This window comes from Anas acuta, chromosome 2, assembly GCF_963932015.1.
Source record: "Anas acuta chromosome 2, bAnaAcu1.1, whole genome shotgun sequence".
In the NCBI taxonomy this organism is placed as follows: Eukaryota; Metazoa; Chordata; class Aves; order Anseriformes; family Anatidae; genus Anas; species Anas acuta.
This window is the reverse complement of record NC_088980.1, coordinates 70,250,288-70,269,937: the sequence shown is the minus strand read 5'-3', so window position 1 is coordinate 70,269,937 and position 19,650 is coordinate 70,250,288. Positions and strand designations below refer to the sequence as shown.

At 40.5% G+C, this 19,650-nt stretch overlaps 1 protein-coding gene and 1 long non-coding RNA gene across 2 annotated transcripts in view; both read left to right on the top strand.

Moving 5' to 3' along the window:
• The window catches only part of LOC137850595 (uncharacterized), a 35,111-nt gene extending 17,893 nt beyond the window's left edge, over positions 1-17,218 (top strand). Inside the window, exons 2-3 of the long non-coding RNA XR_011092661.1 lie at positions 160-208; positions 12,106-17,218. This is a non-coding gene — a long non-coding RNA (uncharacterized lncRNA). The remainder of the gene's footprint in view (positions 1-159; positions 209-12,105) is intronic.
• Positions 17,219-17,879: 661 nt separating this feature from the next.
• Positions 17,880-19,650, top strand: part of CDYL (chromodomain Y like) — a 102,882-nt gene continuing 101,111 nt past the window's right edge. Inside the window, exon 1 of the mRNA XM_068670811.1 lies at positions 17,880-18,282. Within this exon, the coding sequence (XP_068526912.1) occupies positions 18,259-18,282 (24 nt within the window). The 5' untranslated portion in view covers positions 17,880-18,258. The remainder of the gene's footprint in view (positions 18,283-19,650) is intronic.

Genomic DNA, 19,650 nt, shown 5'->3' with positions numbered 1-19,650 from the left:
GAATGACATTTGGCCTAATAATTACTGAGTGAATTTTCCATGGAAGGGTAACAACCTTGCCAAATTTTAAGTCTTTGCTCAAAATTACTGGAATGTTAGACCTGGTTAGTTTTATTCTAACACAGAGGAAAAGAAACCACAACATATTTTTTTTTTCAGAAGAAATTTCCCACAGAAACACGAACTGAAACAGACCTTTTGGAAAAGGGTAAGTCCGGATTTGAATCTAGATGGATTTTATGTTTTTTGAAGTAAAATAAAAGTGGGGAAAAAAATGGAGCATGTCATGCCACTACTGTGGCAGCCTACAGCAAAGATGACATTTTAAAATTTACTTTCTATAACTTGAGATGTGCATTAAACTATGCAGAAATTCTTTCATGAGCAAGGGGAGTACTAAGGAAGCTTGCTTCTCTATGAGTTTTGGTCCTTTATTCCTAAAAATTCACACCATAGTAACATGACTTTCTCTCAGCAGTAATATGATTGGATTACCTACCTTGCTGCTGACTTCCACTACATTTTAGGGAGCTCTGAGAACTCTGTCCTTCTGTAAAATTTGTCTAAAATTATTTAACAGGTTTATAAGTCATTAGAGAAACTCTAATAGAAAATACCACATAAGCTATAATTTATCAGGCTACCAAAAATAAACACCCTTTTTTTTCCCAAGTAAGAAATTTCCTTTTAAGAGTGAGTGTTATTTTACATGTCTATATAGCAAGTAAAAACATAACTAATTGGCGTAATAGGTAATTTTCACCTGTAAAGACAAACATGATAATCAGGTAATTTCAAGTCAACAAGATCTGAAGAAGCCAGGATGGTTTTTAAGAAACCATCTCAGATGAAATGCAGTGAATGACAGCCTGTATATTCTCAGCTATGGAAAAATAAATAAAATAAGTTAGCCTTTAAATCGTTGTGACAAACAGCTATACAATATTTCCAAAAATAAAACCACAAAACACCATTATTAGTGACTAAAGGAATGTTTCCCTCTCACCATTATAGTAACAAGTTTAGATGAATATGAACAAGCTTTTTTAAAAAACTCATTGGAAAAATATATAATGTATCATGTATTATTTTCCCAGTTTTATTCAGAGGGACCTAACAAATAGATTACCAGTTGTTAAATTATGCCTTTTTTTTTAATGCATTTTTTTAAATTGTTGTGATACTACTTAAAATACTAATTTTTTTTTTTTTTTGAGAAGCTCATAATTGTTTAATGATGTGGATGAAGGTCTTAAAATTTGGCAACTAAATAGCATCTGTGTCAGGGATGAACCTTTTGTAATCTCCCTGATGAACTGTCACAACGATGTCTTTCATGAAACCCATTCTTTGCACATGCTCTGCAGTGCTTGGTCATAATTTGACAGCCACAGTCTCTTAGGAATTTTTCCACACTCATGTGCTAAGCTGGAAAATCCCTGCCACTACTCCAGGTTGCTGTAGAGCACTGTAGGAACAGGTAACAGAGTTAAACCCAGGAAGACCATACTTTGTGTTCTCAGTGTTTTTATACTGCCAGGTCAGTATTAAGGAAAGAATTCATATGAAACATAGAAAAAAAAGAAATGTCTGAAATGTAATACGTAGCAAAAGCTTGGAAATATATTGCTTGGGAACTTGGGTAGACTTTGGGGACCAGGGAACAGGTTTTTCTTATTGGCAAATTGAGAAAAGGAAATCGGCTTCAGGAAAGGGAGATTTGAAACAAAAATAGCAAGGGAATAGGAAGGCTGAAATAGAACAAAAAGTAGAAGGAGATCCTGAGACTATCTACATAAAGAAACTGGACCAAAAATTCTGGTTTGAAGGATGAAAGGCTGGGAGATGGCAAGGAAGCAGACAAAAAGCTGGTAGAAATTGATAGTGGGACTGGGGGAAGAGACAGATTTTGCGTATGTTCGAAGAGAGTTAAACAGAAAAGGGTGTGGGGAGCAAGAGCAGCCTGGGAATGGCTAAGCACACTCACCAGGGCAGGAAACTGGTTGTGAGCCACAGCCAAAAACTGATTAGAACAGGAGCTGGGGAGTGGGGAGGCTGGAGTTGCAAGAAGAATTGTGGAACTGAAGACATATATTAGCTGACAACAAGTCAACAATGGTGTCTCCTAAGATTATAATGGTGTCATCCTAAGATTATAAAGAAAACAAAGACCTGAAAGACAGATTTGAATGGATGGGGACAGTAAACAGCCAGCCATGGTGAACAGAGAAAAAAACTCTGCCTAGCAGAGCACACCCTGGCAGTGCTTAGGCCTGACCCTGTGTTTCTTGACTCTTAACATTCTTCTGTGTCGGCAAGTACTCATGAAAATCACTAACATGCAGGCATCTCATTATGTGGCTTTATACTTGGCTTAAGTGGATTTAAGACCACACTGCACTGCCACTGAAAAGGATCAACATGTGTTCTCTGGTTGTCTTTTCTTGCTTCAGCACTGACGATTGTGGTCCCACAATAAGAGTTGATGCAGTTCACAGATCTGACCAGGCACTAGATAGTATTTTGCAGAGGTAGTGTTCAATAAGATCAGCAAGGTGGTCTTATTTATAGCATTGCTACATGATTACTCATACTAACAAAAGTTAATATTGTGGAAGTTGGAGCAGAGTCAGATGGGAATGCAGGGAACACCGCCAGTCCCAATTTTTTTTGACTGTCTGGTCCTAGATCTACTTACACCAACCGTGAAATGGTGCCCTATTTCCCTGCTACTTGTCAACCATATGGAGATGGATAGCTTACTAGTACTAACTGCTACATACTAACTGAAGTGGCAGCCATCTCCTTTCAATAACTAAAAATTTCAACCCTGATAGTTGTCAATAGTACTGCAATCTGTATGATGCCGTACAAACAGATCTTGGAGTTTGGTTTGCTTGTTTAATTCTCTAGAAAACCAAAAATGGAAAGATCTGTGTTAAATAAGCATTCTGAGATGAAGAAACACTACCGTTAATGTTGCCTTTTAGAAAAAAAATAGTCATTGTATAACTAAAGACAGTATCATAATGCCTATAAAAGTATACAATTAAGGCAACTAAGAGTTCTTGACTTAGCAAACTTTCATAATGTTCTTTTAACATTTTCTGTGCATGTGAAGTAGTATACAAGCTGTTTTGAGTCTCTACTTAAAAATATTAGAAAATCTAAGAAAAGGGAGAGTCATAGGTGTTTTGTATGTATAAGCAGGACAACTAAAGGTACCATAGCTGAAAGAGAGTGAAAAGGCACTTACATCATACAGTTTTCCTGTAATAAAACTAAACACAGCAAGGATTCTTGAATATTCCCTTGGGGTTGCTTATTGGCACCTGCAAAGCTAAAAGAACTCTTTGTATTGTATTCATTATAATGTCTCTGTACCACTAAGAATAATGCAATAGTACTTTCTTTTTCACTCTGAGGGAGAAGGGGAAAAGTCAGTACTAACCAGCTTATTTAAATAACTCTAAATATTAATTACCTGAAATTCCACGCACCGAGTTCCTATAGCTGTGCTTAGAATTTGTATGAATTCTATAAATGTATTTTTGTTGTTCTTGTTGTTGTTTGTTTGTTTAATAGTTGACTAGAGAAAATGCCTAATATGTGCAAAAGATGATTCCAAGTAACAATCACTCTGCTTTTATAGGTGGTGGGCTTTGCTTTAGTAATTTATATCAAAATTGACAAACTCAGGGAGGAAAGATATCCTTTGTACAGGCATGTCTGCTTGGAGAGTTTGTACTTGCATAAAGCGAATTTGATTGGAGCAAAATGGCAGCTGCATTTGCAGAGCTGACTTCTCTGAGAATTATCTTATCAGGCTGGTAGCATTGGTTGAACTGACCTGATTTCACAAAGAAGCCTGAGAGGTGATGGTCGTACTATCTTGTTGGTCACAGCCTGGGTCACATCAGAAAACTGGACCAGCTAGTTGCAAAAATAACCGGATCAGTTGCAAAAGCTGGTTGCAAAAACAAGTAGGTCCCAGCATAAGTGATTTTCTTTAGGTCGACTAGAACAGTCTACAAGAGACACCTTCCCTTTGTTACCCTTGATATCACCAAAGCCAAGCAGATTGATGAGTAGGATGATTTCTATTTGAACCTGCAAAATTTTGATGGAATGACTTTGAGCTTTTTGTCTGAATTGTTTTTCCCACTTTACTCCCAATGAAAGATAGTTGTATTCATATTCTCCAAGGATCTTGCAAATGGCAAGAAGTAGTTTATAGGGATAGCTATGGATTAGTTTCAATTTCTAGAGCCAAAAATCAACTGGATGAACTGGAGGTAGGAGACCTTCAGCCTTAGTGAAATTTCATTCATAAGACAGAACAATGACATTGATTCCAGTAGAAAAGGCATACCTTTGCACGTTGTCAGGATTGTGGGTTAGCATCCCTTTCTATCAGAGCATTGTGCTAGTGTGCTAATTGAGGAAGATACTCATTTTGCTGTGGTTTTGACACCAATATATATATGATTTATATAATTTATATCATAGGTATAGGCTTACTATGCTTGTTTTGTGTCAGTCTACACATTAGAGGATCACTGCAATGGAATGTGTATCGATCAAAAGAAGACCCTATATGTTGTTATTACAGAAACCTAAAACAAAAACACAGCCTAAACAATTTTGTGGAAGTTGCAAAGTGCTTTGGACAGAATTGGACTTACCTGTAGATTGGGAAGAGAGTACTTAACACCAGTCTACACAGGTTGTCAGCATTATTTTATGCCCACTGCAATGATAGTGGTGTGAGCCATTTCTAACAGTGGGAATACCCGTGAATGTTAGTAGGTTTTAGAAGATGGTTTCTACCACTAGAGTAGTTGCTCCAAGAGAGTGTTTCCACTTAATTAGAAAGGAAAGCAAACAAACAAACAAACAAAACCACTTTGCTTTGACACATTTGAAAGGCTTGTTGAGCTCCACTCCAGGAGCACATTCTGTGGGTACTGCTCTTTCCCAGAATCAGTTAGCAAAGACTTCGGTTAAAGGTATCAGAAAAAATAATTGTACAGTTTTTTTGTTTGTTTGTTTTGCTTTTTTGCCAAGTGTCATTATTTTCTGTGAATGAATTGCATTATCTGTTTTGAATGTGTCACCAAACATGTCTTGCATGTCTACACACTTGTAGATTATGTCTAAGAAGAAAAGAAAGATCAACAGAAAATCTCTAAAGAGCAAATCTGATGTTATTGACACTTTGAAAACCAGAAATGCCAAGGTTCTTTGGCATAAGTCAGCAGTAGCTTGGTAGTCTGGACACTGCTGGGAATCTCTACTACATGTTTCTCAAGCCACCCTATAGAGAGCAAAAATATAAAAAATCCAGTGTGAAAAGAGCCTTAGTAATGATTTATACCAGAATGGATTTGAAAAGGATTTTTCAACTATGAATTCTTCAGTTAGGTTTGAAACAGATATGTTCTCTAACCTACATGCAGTTACAAAACTAAATTAAAACATGCTTTCTGAGCAAAAACATCTCCTGTGGTAGCAGAAGGGGCTTACGTGGTATTGTTGGTGAATTCTGACATGTAACTGAGTAGCTCCAGAATTTAATGGACTGTTTTCCTGCGATCAAAATAATGATCACCTCCTATTTAAGATAGGAGGTCTAAATTGAATAAGAAAGTATCTGAACTTGTATCCCCCAAATTGCAGTTGAAAAAAAAAAAAAAAAAAAAAAAGGAAAAAAAAAAGAGAGTTTTGTTCTGTGTAGAATCAAAAAATTGGAATTTCACTTAGGAGTGAAAAGATAAGTGAAGTTCATGCTATTTATTTTTTTCAACTCAACAGCCAGTTGTGAAAGGCAGGAAATAAAAATATTGCCTTAAGTAGCTGATGAGGTCCTCAAGATTTAGAAGTGCCTGAAAACTATTCATAATGAGATTTGACTGGGACTGTCAATGAATGGAAGCCAAGGTTCACCAATCTTAGTCTTTTTTAACTCTGTACTTACTACTGTCAACAGGTAAGGAAACAATACCTGAAAAAATGTAGGGATCCATTCACTTGTTCCTGCATGCAGGAGAAAAGAAGATGACAACAAATTTAAACAAAGCTCAAGTCTAGATTAATCTTTATTTCACAAATGGCAGGAATTCAGGATTGGTACCAAGGAAGACAAGGTTAGAAAGAAATATAAAAATAAACACCCGAAGAAATTACAAGAATTATCATTAAGCAGAGTTGCTGATCTTCCAGATTTTATATGTTAGTTGAGTGCTTGGGAATAAATCTTATTGTTACTTGATTATCATTCACAGTAAACCAAAGCTTTTAACCTCCTATCAACCTTTACCTTGGTGGACACTTAACAGCCAGAACTAGAAATTCCCTTGAAGAATAGAATTATCTCATCTCTTCAGGGGTAGGGTTTGTTTTCAGAAACAACATCCATGTGAAGACTTTTTATTTTTGTTTTTATTTCCCAAGAACATTTATAATTGTCTAATGAGATTTAAATAGAAATTGGATTTCTTCAGGAAGCCTGAATCAGCAGAGCGTTAGTTTACATGTTGAAGACTATTTATAGTGGAGGGGAAAGTATGTGTATGTGCATAGGTGTCTCGCTTTAAAGTTCATGTTCTGATGAAAACAAAAATTCTTTTCTTTAAAATACTAAAATATGAAAACAAATTCTTACATTAGGCAGCTCTTCAAAACCCAAGGATGTTAGCAGATATGCAAAAACTCTTTTAAATATTTTTCATTTTGCCAGGAATAGCAGAGAGGCTGGATGTTAATCTTCACCTTTATAAGTTCCTTTTATTCCCTGAGATTCCAAATTAGCTGACCTGTTTGAAAATTCTCCTCAACCAGCTGGACAGAAAATAAACCTGCTTAAAACCAACTTACTTTGTTCACTGCTACATTTTCATCATTAGGAATGCAATTGTCTTTCACGTTACTGAAGAAAATACCCATGATGAAAGCTAGCAAAAGCTTCTATGGAACAGAATAAATAAGAAAGTGGAAAGAGAAGTTTGAAACTATACATATCTTCAAAAATTATTGCATTATTTCATCCCTGTTAAGGACATAGTTACAGCTATTCTCCTCTTTAACTTTCTGTAAGTAAACTAGTGTATTTCCTGATGTCACATTTTCATGCTAAAACTAAGCACATATTTTAACAGACCTTAGAATACCAGATAAATCTAAAATGATTGGAACCAATTCTGTTTCATTCATGTGCCTCTGTTTATTTTATTTTTGCCAGATATTGTTTTCTTCTTACACAATGTAATAGGAATGTGACTGTGACAAATGTGGGTGTGCCTTTGAATAATTTTTCAAGCTGTATTTAGATCTGTCCTTAATATGATGTTTCTGTACTATATACAAGGCAATGAACACATTTGACTTTCACGTTTTGAGGTACATTATCACTTCCCAGTTCTGTCAGGTGACAGACACATGCGTCTAAACACCTGGGTTAACCTTCTGTGGATGAGAGTATTCCCCAAATGAAGTTCTTCGTTCATTGATATCCCCACTGGTTTTCAAACTTACTCGTGCAAATTAGGTTATTTGACCTGAAATACTCTTTCAAAGTTGATTGTGTCAGTTGTTAGAAGTTGCCTGTCCTTGGGGTGTGGGGGGGAGAGAATTGTGAGAAGCTATTTGATGACTATCAGCATGACTATGTTATTCCTGCCTAACCCTATGAAGTGGATTGGTTCCAGCTGGACCTTAACCAAAATTAAATAAAATATGCGCTTAGGCTCTTTGGTGTTTCTAAAATCCCCTTGTCTCTCATGCTTTATTCCAACTACTAAATAAAGGTGCCTTCTTTTAAGGGAGCAGTTTGTCAATATCAAAAGAAAAACAGGTGTCTGAAACCAGTCAGATCTGCAGGATGATAGGCATTAGTACATACAAGATAGTGCTTGCCTCCTGACTAAAAATAAAAGAAGAACAAGATTGCATACAAACACAAGCCCAGGATCAGACAAGTCAGGAGCCAGAGGTGAAGCCAGTCCTGTAACACTGAAAATGCCATGTCAGGTTTCTGGTAAAAGATAATAGCGATTCCACTGTCTGCTCTTAAACTTACAACTCTGAAAAAAACAACAAACAAACAAACAAACAAAACAAAACAAAACAAAAAAAAACACGGACCATCTTACCATCTTTTGAGTTTATTACCCCTTGGATACAAGGCATTCTTCACCCAAGAATGAATACTTTCCTTTAGTAAAATTATGTTTGCTGACATTTAGAAACTGCTTTATAAAACCCTTTAAAGTCAATGAGAGTTTTATCACCTGACTTATGGAGTTTGTCCTTAAAACATTTAAAAAAATATATACTTCCTTTTACTATATGAAACTCAGCAATTATTTTCCTTGGTACCTTTCAAGCATACACAAGAACAACCAACACAAAGAATAGGATCTGGAGCAGGCCCTGAGCCCTCAACTTCTCCTGTTTCATGCAGAAGCAGAAAAGTTTCTTCTGTGATACCATCTCCAGTTTCCTTGAAGTGTTCCACATGAAAGATTCTTTAAATACAGACAGGAAGATGAACAGTCCCTGTTCTCTTCTCTGGACTTAGATACTTTTAATAGAAATACAACCAATTTGTGATACTTGTCGTAATACATTTTTGATGGTTGACATGTTTTTTTCCTTGTCGTTCTGCAGAGCTTTGTGTAAGAAGTGTATTCCCTTGGGAGGGGCCAGTGTTCCAGGCTTTGAAGTTGTAGAAAATCCTTTATTGCACTTTAAAACTGCTTCCATATGCAGAAATAATTTTCAGTAGTTCTGTGGTCTTTTACAGGTATTAAGTCTTTGTCTTGCCTGAACCTTAAATTAGTTCATTCAAGTTAATTAGAATGGGTACCATCATCATTTGTACCTCTGTAGGTACAAATGATAGAGACAACAACTACTGTACTCTTTTTCAGATTTTCAAACCTACACTTCAAGTAGTTCCTCTCCAATATATGCATTATATTGAAAGCACGTAACACTACGAAGTGATATATAAAGATGTTACCTTCTGCACTCACTTGGGATGACCCATATAAAACTAACTCATAACTATGCTATTTGTGAGTAATGGAATCATCCCATATTTATTTTATAAAAATCTTTATACTATGTAGTATTTATGCATGCCTGTGCTGATCTGAGATTGTATCTTTGGGGAGTGCGTTACATGCTATGTTATACTGTTTTTATTATAGGCAATACATATAGCAACGCCTACAGTTAATGTTGCTTGACACTTTCTGGAATAAGACACTTTTATGTTGTTATCTTTGCTAAATTTAAGCCATTTGGATTACAGTTTTTCAAGTTGGATACATGCCTCTTGACAAATTCTTTAAAGGAATATTTCACCTAAAAAGATTCAGCTTGGAGCTTTTTGTTTTCCCCAGAACAATATTCATCATAAGTATGTTCTTCTTTGTATAGCTTTTGTAGCTTCTCCTTATTGGGTTGTGCCAACAATACAGCTTGATAACTGCTTGACTCCTTGAGGAAGTACTCACTGGAGTGTCCTCATATCTCCTTTGTTCACTCATTTTACTTACTGCTTCATAGTGATCTAAGGGTAAAACACAAAAAGGTAGATACAGGAAATGGTTAATGGCAAGAGTTCCTTCCAGACTACAGATGTGATCAGTTGTGGAATTTCAGTTAGTACAATGTGACATAAATACACAAACATGGTTGACATTTAATTAGTTTCTCAGTTTGATTAGACATGGCTTTGGACTTTATTCTTTTTTAAAAAGAAAAATGAGTATTATGCTGCAACACAAAAGTTATTAATGACAAAATAAAAGATATGGCATGTGCCTGTGTTAACGCTTGACCTTCCAGAAGAAAAGTCATTCCCATTGCATTGTATAAAGACATAGATAGAAATGTATCCATGCTTTGCCAATCCACAGTTTCCTTGTGTGAAGACAATGAACACAGCTCAAGATGATATACATGTAGAGGCTTGATGCCAAAACCAAATGTTTACTAGTGTATTACCCTTGTTTATTGACAGCAAAACTTGAAAAATGATACCGGAAGATCCCCAGCTACCAGCTGCTACTAATTAACAGAGCAAATCCAGTAGAACTCAACATATCCTAACACAGGCAAACTTCCGGAACTAGGCCTTTTGTTCCAATGCCACCAATCTAAACAACAAGGCTCCTGACTGCATGCACCAACCTTTGTTAGTGAGGGCTACCTGAAAAGAGGGAAATTTAATGAGTCTGCAAGTTCAGATTTATTAGTTCTCAGCTGCAAAACCTCCATCTGTCAATTGACCTAAGAAGAGAAGTCAAGTTGAATTAAGCTTCCATGTTAAAAGATCATATTATCATAGTCTATCCCTAGGAAATATAATAAATTTTATATCCAGTGGCAATGCTGAGGAAGTCTCAAGAAACCATAGCAATAGTTTTGATCTCTAGTATCACCATGATTGTTGCAAAAGGTTATTGACTCATCTATGAACCACCAGTCAGATCAGTAAACCCTCTGGACAACTTCAACAACAGATAAGGAACAAAATGAAGGGCATTCAGACAACTTCCTCTTCTACTTTGTCACAATTTTACGACGCTATATGCTGACAGGGCCATACTTCCCCCAAAAAGGAACTCTTCAGGAACCACCTCCAAGAAACTTCATTCATTCTCCCACTAAAGATTCCTTACCTTTTGCAGCTCTTCCTTTATGGATGACAACATTGTTTTAGTTCAGACTATATTGAAATCACAGTCAAGTTTCTAGTCTAATGCTGAATCAAGTCAAAGACTTTACTTTCCCCTCCCTATGTTGAATGGCAGTTTGCCTATTTATTTTTGAAAGAATGGTGTTGCAAACTCCAATCCTAACTGATTGGAATAATATTCTTATATATTAATTTAATTTTGGTGAGATATACTGGTAGAACTAGGCTACACTACAGTGAAACAGATAAGTCTACTTCATGATGATTACACAAAGTCTAAATTTAATCTGCTGTCTAGAAAGCCTTGCCCTAGGCAGTCAAGGGAAATGAAGTAGTAGGTCATTTCTAGACCTATATTCCCAGTACTGGGTGGAAGGCAAAAGAACCAGACCTCCATGTAAGAAGCCAACCCTGTGGTTGTTTATTTCTTCATCATCTTCTTCAGACAATATTTTGCATTTCTGTGAGTTGGAGGAAAGAAAGGATTACAATCTGTGCCATTCTCTCACAAACTAGTTGAAACATCACAACACTACTTGATATGTTGAGATTACCGTGTTAAATTAGTCTTCTGGACACAGAAAAATACAGTGTTAAATCTTGAAACTGAAACAAACAAACCAACAAACCCATAGATCTTTGACCCATTTCAGATCTGCAAAAACTGTTAGATCAGAAAGTTCATAATTTTTATTCCTAATGATGCCTTACTATTGCTCTAGGACAGAGCTTTCCTCTGCATTTTCCAGTTTTCCTTTTTTTCAATTACTTAAGAAAAAGGAAAAAAAAATGGTCAAGTCAAGCTTTTGATTTTTCCTTTTGGTTAGGAAAAAAACAATGTTTGTTAATCTTTCTAAAATTATCAAAAGGAATACCCTTTTCTTTCTCAATATCTAAACGTGCCCTTACCACAGAGAACAGCTAATATTTTGTCACTTGGACAAAATTCTTTTCTCTTGTCAACACTGGTTATAGGATTTTGAAAATGCTTGATATGTCATGCTGAGAAAAAATCTTGAAGATTTTTAAGTTTTGGAAAAATCAACTTGTAAATGTCATACTCATAACCTGGGGGAAAAAAAAAAGTTCTTTATGAACACATATCAATGTATCCTGCATGAGCTATATTGGAATATCTACCTCTTAAAGATCTGTAGGGTTCTTTGTATTCACTATGAAAGCACGTAATTTCAGCTGCCTATACTCTCCACATATCAGTGACTTTAAAACTGTATTTAGACATGAGAAGGAAAATTAGAGATTCTAGATGAAAGGAAAGAAAGACTAGCTTTCAGAAACAGAACCCACTTTTACATCAGTTCTCAACCTACTTCTTTCTTAGTTTATGGCGTCTCCTTTCAAACATTTAAGAGGACTTTCCCTAATTTAATTTTCAGGTAATGCAGTCTTCATAATGATCATTACTTTGACTATGAGAATAAGCAAACTGTTATGGCTGATCAGCCACTTAAAGAGTTCTGTAAAGATAAAATCATCCTTCAGCTTCATTCCATGCTTCCATCCCAACACAAACATTACGGTAGGGGATTTTGTTTCCTGAATTGTTTTGTAAACTGGTTCTCATCCTTGCCAAGGCAAGGGAAGCTACATTACAGTGGTAAGATTGCGCCAGTTTGAATAGGACCAAGGCATTCAACGAAGTAGCTAAAACTCCGATGTGGATGTCAACATCTAGGCTCTGCTGGTGACCAATGGGGTGAGCTGCAAGGGAGAACAATGTGATTGCACAGGATGTTTTTTCTTTTCTGTTTCCAGTTTGGGGCTTTACAGACAAACTTTTTGAAAGTCAGGTAATACCTGTACACGTTCGCTGTCTGTGTGCATGCTCACTATCCAGTCAGCTTCTCACATCACCATTTCTATGGAGCTTTTGCCTCATTCATGGCACAGAGCACCTTCTACGAATAAATCAGGGATGTGTGGCAGACAGATTTCCCAGGGATGTAAACAAAGTAATCAGATTTCCATTACTATTGACTGCACAGCTCCCATAGTCAGGGCTAGGTCTGTCCCTGTGCAGTGATGGAAGCTGTTGTATTTCAGATTCCAGTGTCATGTGTTGCAAAACTAGAAAGGCTGGTAGTGAAAGAGGTAGAAGAAGGCAGGAAGAGAAACACAGGTCCTATAGATAAAAGATGCATTTTGTCCCTTGAGATTATAATATAGTCCTACTTCTGTCACGGAGCTTTAATTTGATACTAAGCAAGTCATTTTTAAAGCATAATGGCCAAGGATGTCTTCTCTATATATCTTCAATATATAGAAAATATATATAGAGAATTCAATATAGAGAGATTCAATTCAAGATGTTGGGCAGACAGATGGAGTTGCAGAAGTAGTTACACCTGCAACTCATATCAATAAAAATGCTACTTTTAACGTATTTTAACGTACTACATATAGACAAGGTGAAATGGCCCCAAGTTGCACCAGAGGAGGGTTAGCTTGGATATTAGGAGGTTTCTTTACTGAAGGGGTTGTGAGGCATTGGAACAGGTTGCCCAGGGAAGTGGTTGAGTCACCACCCCTGGAGGTCTTCAAGAAACGTGCAGATGAAGAACTTAGTAGCATGGTTTAGTGGTGGACTTGTCAGTACTAGGTTAAATGTTGGACTAGATGATCTCAGAGGTCTTTGCTTACCTGAATGATTCTATGATTCTGTGGCTCTATGATATTATCGTAGGTACTTAAATCTAGGCCTTTTTAATGGAGCAGCAGATATCTCTGACAATTTTGACTTTAATTTCTTGTCTCAGTTCTACATGGGTAGATGATGGATTACAATACAAGTTCAATTTATGGGTAGATTGTGAAGAAAAATTATTGTTTGTTAACAAAAATTATTGAAGTCCACAAGAAAACAGTGGAGCACCTGCTAACATTTTTGAAAGCAAGAATCTGGGGAAATAAACTATGCACTTTTGTATAAAGAACTAGATATGATGATAACAAAATGTACAAAAATTACCAGTAATCTATTACTGTAAGTAATGATTACCACTGTTTTCTTCAGTTATTTACATATGATTATGTTACTGTCCTAATCTAATCCAAAAGTCAATGTTTTTCAGATCAATGCAAATCATGTTTTAGTAGTTGAGAGAATAAGGAGACTCCATCTTCTAGACTTTCACTTTAAGAGTCTTGTTTAACAGCCATTCCTTTAGGTGATTCCATTTTTCACAACATGTCACGGAACAAAAAACCATCTTTCTGACTGAAACCACCTCTGTTTATGCCACCCCTACAACAAAATGGGAAACATAATCCCCAGCTTTGTGTTGAAATTATAGATACAGATTTCAATAAAAGTGTTTTGTTGTTGTTATTTTACCTAGCATTTGTAATTGTTTATTTTAACTTAAATATCCCAAGACACTTAGAAGACAAGAGAATGAGACAGAGATGGGGAAAGGAAGAGGGATAGAAATTTCAAGAGACTATCAGAGTACAAGGATGAACCATATCCTAGGAGTTAAGATGAGGGCAAATAGGAATAGGATCAAAATATAAAGCGAAAATATTAGGGGCAAATGGATATTATATACTACGTACCTAATCTTTCAATGTTGTTTGGCTAACATGGAGTTTTAAATCATCCAGTTGTCTTAGATGAAAAAGACAAGATCATACAAATGTGAGTGGGATTCATCTTACCTTTCTTAGGATAGGTATCATATTTTCAATCAGCAAAAATTCAGCCAACATAGTCAATCAAATTTAAAGTGCAATTCATCTGGCCAGACATAGGCAGCTATCTAAGATGAGACGAAGCATGCCCTGAATTCCATTGACTATGCTGACTGGCTTTTCAGTGACTGTGAAAAAGTAGCATGGGATGAGAGAGATGTGGACATACTAGAAAATGTCCAATGGAGGGCCACCAGAAAGATCAAGAGACTGGAGCATCTTTCCTATAAGGAGAGGCTGAGACAGTTGGGACTCTTCAGTGTGGAGAACAGGAGGCTCAAGGAGGATCTTATCAGTGTGTATAAATACCTGAAAGGAGGATGCAATGAGATGGAGCCAGGCTCTTTTCAGTGGTGCCCAGTACCAGGACAAGAGACACAAACCAGAACACAAGAAATTCCATATGAACATCGGGAAGCACTTCTGTACTGTGTGGGTGATCGAACAGGTTTTCCAGAGTGGTCGTGGAGTCTCCCCCTTTAGAGATCTTCAAAAGCCATCTCGATGTGGTCCTGGGCAACCTGCTCTAAGGTGGCCCTGTTTGAGCAGGAGGTTGGACCAGATGGCCTCTACAGGTCCCTTCCAACCCTAAACATTCTGTAATACTGTGATTCCATGATATAATTTGATCAGAAGTTAATATCTATAGCGTAGACCATCACATTTGACCTTATCAGTCACATCTTTTGAAATCCTTCAGGTAATCACTGACTACATCTCAACTACTAAATGCTTTATTTCCAAGTTCTACTCCCAAATATAAATTAAAAACAAAAACAAAAACAACAACAAACTTGAAATGACCAATCAAAAAAGTTACTGATAGTCACCTTAATGTCAAGAGTTATGATCTTGTGGATAAATGTCTGCATATCACATATGGCTGAGATGCTTTGGTCAGAGCAAATTCTGGAAGTGTAGACTCATCGCCATCTAATACAGACCTCTGTGATATTTTCACTAATGCCAACTTTTAGGCAGCTATGGTCTAACACCATAACTATCTCAAATTCAGCCATTCCACCATCAGTGAAGATCTTTATAGACATTTCAGTGGCACATGGTGATATTGAAATGGAGTTGACCTTTTTAAATTAATGTGATTCCATGATCTGCACCTTGTCCATACATTTAAACATTCTTCACTCTGCTAATTGAAAGAGTGATTGTCCCGACATTTGCCAAGACTGCCACTACAGGCAGTTGTCTTCTTCAAACTGGAAGCACTGTATGCTAAAACTTGTGCTTTTTTCATATTGTCTGATTCTTTCCAAGACTGGGTTAACCAAGGCTGTTTCACTCACCTCTAAGAAGACGCCCTGCTACTCTCAGATTTCAAACAGGCCTGGCTTTTCACTTGTCCTAGACTGCTCAGTAACTGTATTCCATACAACCTCTTTTCTAGAAACATTGGTATGCCACGTTAATACAGCCATTTACAAAGTTGCTGTAAAGTTTCATTTTAACAACAAAGATTGTTCAATAGAAAAGGCAGATAAAAAAGATACATCCTGCCTCAGTGAGGAAAGTGTGAAACACTTTAAAAAATTAGAAGGAAATGCTGATCTAGACAACACACACAACTTTTAGACAACTCATTTTTTTCTAGAAAGAGCAAGAAGAGATCAAGCTATCGTGAAACTTAAATGTAACAAAACCCAAATGCAAAACCTTGACACCAGTAACAAAACTTGGTACCTCTCAGATGCTTGAACCACAGCAGTATCACGTGGTATTTTTGAACAGTATGGCTGATTCACCTGAGAAGTCTTACAAAGCAACAAGGACAAAAGGTTAGAATAGGCAGCAAAGAAGAATTAATGGCACTGCAAGCAATGAATATGTGTAAAAGAAGAACGTCCTTCAATGAAGATGAAATGTGGAGGGTGGTTGAAACATTTAAAATTAGTAATAACTCTGAGCTTTTGTTGTTTCCATGAAGTACTAAAAATAGAGAAGTACTGATGAACTGTATTTCTTTTTAGTCATCCAGAAGAACAAAACGCCTAGGATCTGTTTGACTACAACGTTAAAACAGAAAAGAGGGGGCAAGAAAAGAAGAACTTCCTGTGTTCTCTGCTTATGCCTTGCAAGCGAAGTAACATCTTCAGCAACCATTGCTGCCAACCCTTTGCCAAAACATGACTACAGAATACTTTAAAAGGTTGTCCTTCAAAACACGGCTACAATGATGATATGCTGTGTACAGCTCAAAAAGGATTCAGACCACAGCCCAGAAACTGAGTGAATGCTCACCTCAGGGTCAAGAGGACGGCAGTCACAGACATCCTAGACCTCAACCATGTCCATTTCTTACACAGGCCCATACTTGGGTCAACGATCCTGTCATTGAACAGCCCCCTTTTACAATACCTAGGTTAAGCCCAGCTCTTGAAGACCTCAAGAAATGGTTTAAAGACCAACCAGCTCTAAACTCTTCATAGGCTAGTTAGGAAATTACAAAAGTACTGAAGGTGGCAGACATTTTGTCTGTGGAAATGGTGTCCATCTGGCTGTCCAGTGCCAGGTTTTCAGTCACCTAGAGGAAGAACGTTGGCCTGGAGGAAGTGATCTTTTGGTCACGAAGAACGGATGGATGGGTAAACCACATCTCCAAAAGGAATTTCCAGTCCTTTCTGTACAAATCACCCGAATCCCGTAAGTAGATCGGCATTTTCTGAACGGATGCCTCCTGGACAGCGGTCCCAAACTCGTTTATCAAAGTAGAATATTGAGGGGTGTCTCCGTTTCTGAGAAATGCTTTTGCAAGTCTTTGGCCAAAAAAAAAAAATAATAAAAAAATAGAAGCAAGAGGTAACTTGATCAAAAATTTGTTGAGTCAGTGTGTGGGTTGACTACAGGCGTGTGATGAACTCCGCTTTAACTTGCGCTGCTCTGCGGCAGGGCGCAGCTCCCTGCTGCGGGACGGACGCTCACCTGGACGGGAGGAGGAGGAGGAGGAGGAGGAGGAGGAGGAGGAGGAGGAGGAGGAGGAGGAGGAAGAAGAGGAGGAGGAAGCCTGGCGGCGGGGTGCCGCGTGTGCGTGTGCATGTGCCCCCCACCAGCCCGCGCCCGTCCCGCGGGCGGCCCCGAGCCCCGGCTGGGCAGACAATGGGAGATCAAAGCGGGGGGAGGCGGAGGAGGAGGAGGAGGAGGAGGAGGAGGAGGAGGAGGAGGAGGAGGAGGAGGAGGAGGGGGGGGGGGGAGGATGGTGCCGGGCGGGCGGCGAGGCGGAGCGGCGGCGCTCTCTCTGCGCTCGATTAGTGTTCCTGGGGAGGGAGCGAGCGGGCCGGGCCGGGGAACGGAGGGCTTGAGGGGGGGGTGGGGGGGGAGGAAAGGAGGAGGCGGGAGCGCGCGCGCGTGAGCGGGGCGCCGCCGCGTGCGCGCGCCCGCGGGAGGTGGCGGAGCGAGGGAGGGGAGGAGAGGGGAGGGGAGGGGAGGGGGGGTGTGGGGGGGGAGCAGAGCGCGAGGGCGCGCTCGCGATCGGGGCGCGAGCCGCGTTGCGCAGCTGCGGTGCGCGCAGCCCCGCCGCCAGCAGCAGCGGCAGCGGCAGCGGCAGCTCAGCGGCATTCAGCGAGCGGGGCTGCTGGGTGCGCTGGAGAGAGACGCGCGGGGCGGAGGAGGAGGAGGAGGAGGAGGAGGAGGAGGAGGGGGAGGAGGAAGGAGAAGAAGAAGAAGAAAAAGAAGAAGAAGAAGAAGAGAGCAGCAGCAAGAGGAGGAGGAGGAGGAGGAGGAGGAGGGAGACGGAGGAGCCGGGGGAGGAGGAGGCCACACGGCCACCAACTGAAACAAAGTCTCCGCGAGCCCGCACCCAACTCCACCTTGTGAGGCTCCCCAGCATGGCTTCCGAGGAACTCTACGAGGTAACAGCCCCCCCGCCGCCGGCCCCGGCCCCGCCGGCCACCCCGCCGCACCCCGCCCCGCCCGCGGCTCGCCTGGCCCCGTGTCACCCCCAGCGGCAGGGCCCCGGCCCGGCTGCCCCCGGCGGGGGGACGGAAGGAGGGCAGGAGCCCGAGCGCTGCCGCCCGTGGCCTGCGCGGCCCCCCCCGGTCCCCCCCGGTGCCCTCCGGACCCCGCGGGTCCCCCCCCGGTCCCCCCGCTGCCCGGGAGCAGCGCTGACAGCCGCCGCCGCTCGGCCCCGGGGCGAGCGCGCCACAGCGGCGTGCAAAGAGGCGTGCAAAGAGGCGTGCAAAGCCGAGTTAGCGCCCGGGTCCGGAACCGGGCTGCGTGTGTGCGTGTGTGTAAAGGGAGAGGGAAAAGAAGGGGGGGGGGGGGGGGGGGTTGGTGCGCTGCTCCCTGCCGGCGCCGTCCCCGCAGCCGAGTGCTGTGCCACCATCCTGCGCGCCGCGATGCCAAACGCCACGATCGCGACCTGCCCCGAGCCCCAGCGCCGGGCACGGCTGCCCGAGGAGCCGGGGGGGCTCCCGAGTTGGGGCTCCCGAGTTGGGGCTCCCCGCACGCCGGCCCTCGGCGGGGCGGCCGCAGGGCAGGCTGGCAGCAGGGGAAGGGTTTTGGGGTGGCGGCGGGGGGTGCGGTGACAGCCCAACTTCGAATTTCCTGTCCTGTGTGTGGCAATTTTCACATCCTTGCCCTTAATTGAAAGGCATCATGGTCCTCTTGGATTGAACTTCCTTGTTTTTATTTTGACGAGAAGTCATCCCTGGGAGTGCGAAGCGACGGCCGCTTCGGAGCCTGTCTTGTCTTTTGGGTAAATGGGGTAGTCACCCCAAGCCAAAACGGTGTTTATCGCCTGGTTAGCAGGCAGCCAGTCCGCGATTTATTAAAAAAAATAATAATATTTATATCTAGAGGCTGGAATGCTAAGGTCAAAGGAGACAGGCGGCCTTCAGGACACTTGGCAGAAGGAGACGCCTCGCTGCGCGCTGCTGGTGCGCAGGTGTCTCCTCAGAGTGGCATTACACCCGTGGGCGAACAGACCTGTGTAAGCCCGTGAAGGGTACCCCGTGTGGGCTTATGTCTGAAGCAAGTTGAAGGCTGAGCAGAGGTGCTGAACTGATGGATGAGAGGACTGAAGGCCTGTGTTCCCAAGGCAGATAAATCACGGTTAATTGCTTTGGCAAGTTTCCCCCATCCTCATAGCGTAGCTTAAGCCAGTCCTGAAGGGACGATCCCTGGAAGTGGCTGAGAAACGTAGGGACCGCTCTGTGTAGGAAAGAATTGCCCAAAACTTGCTTTGACTTCAGGAAAAGTTCTGTCGGGTTTGAAGAGTT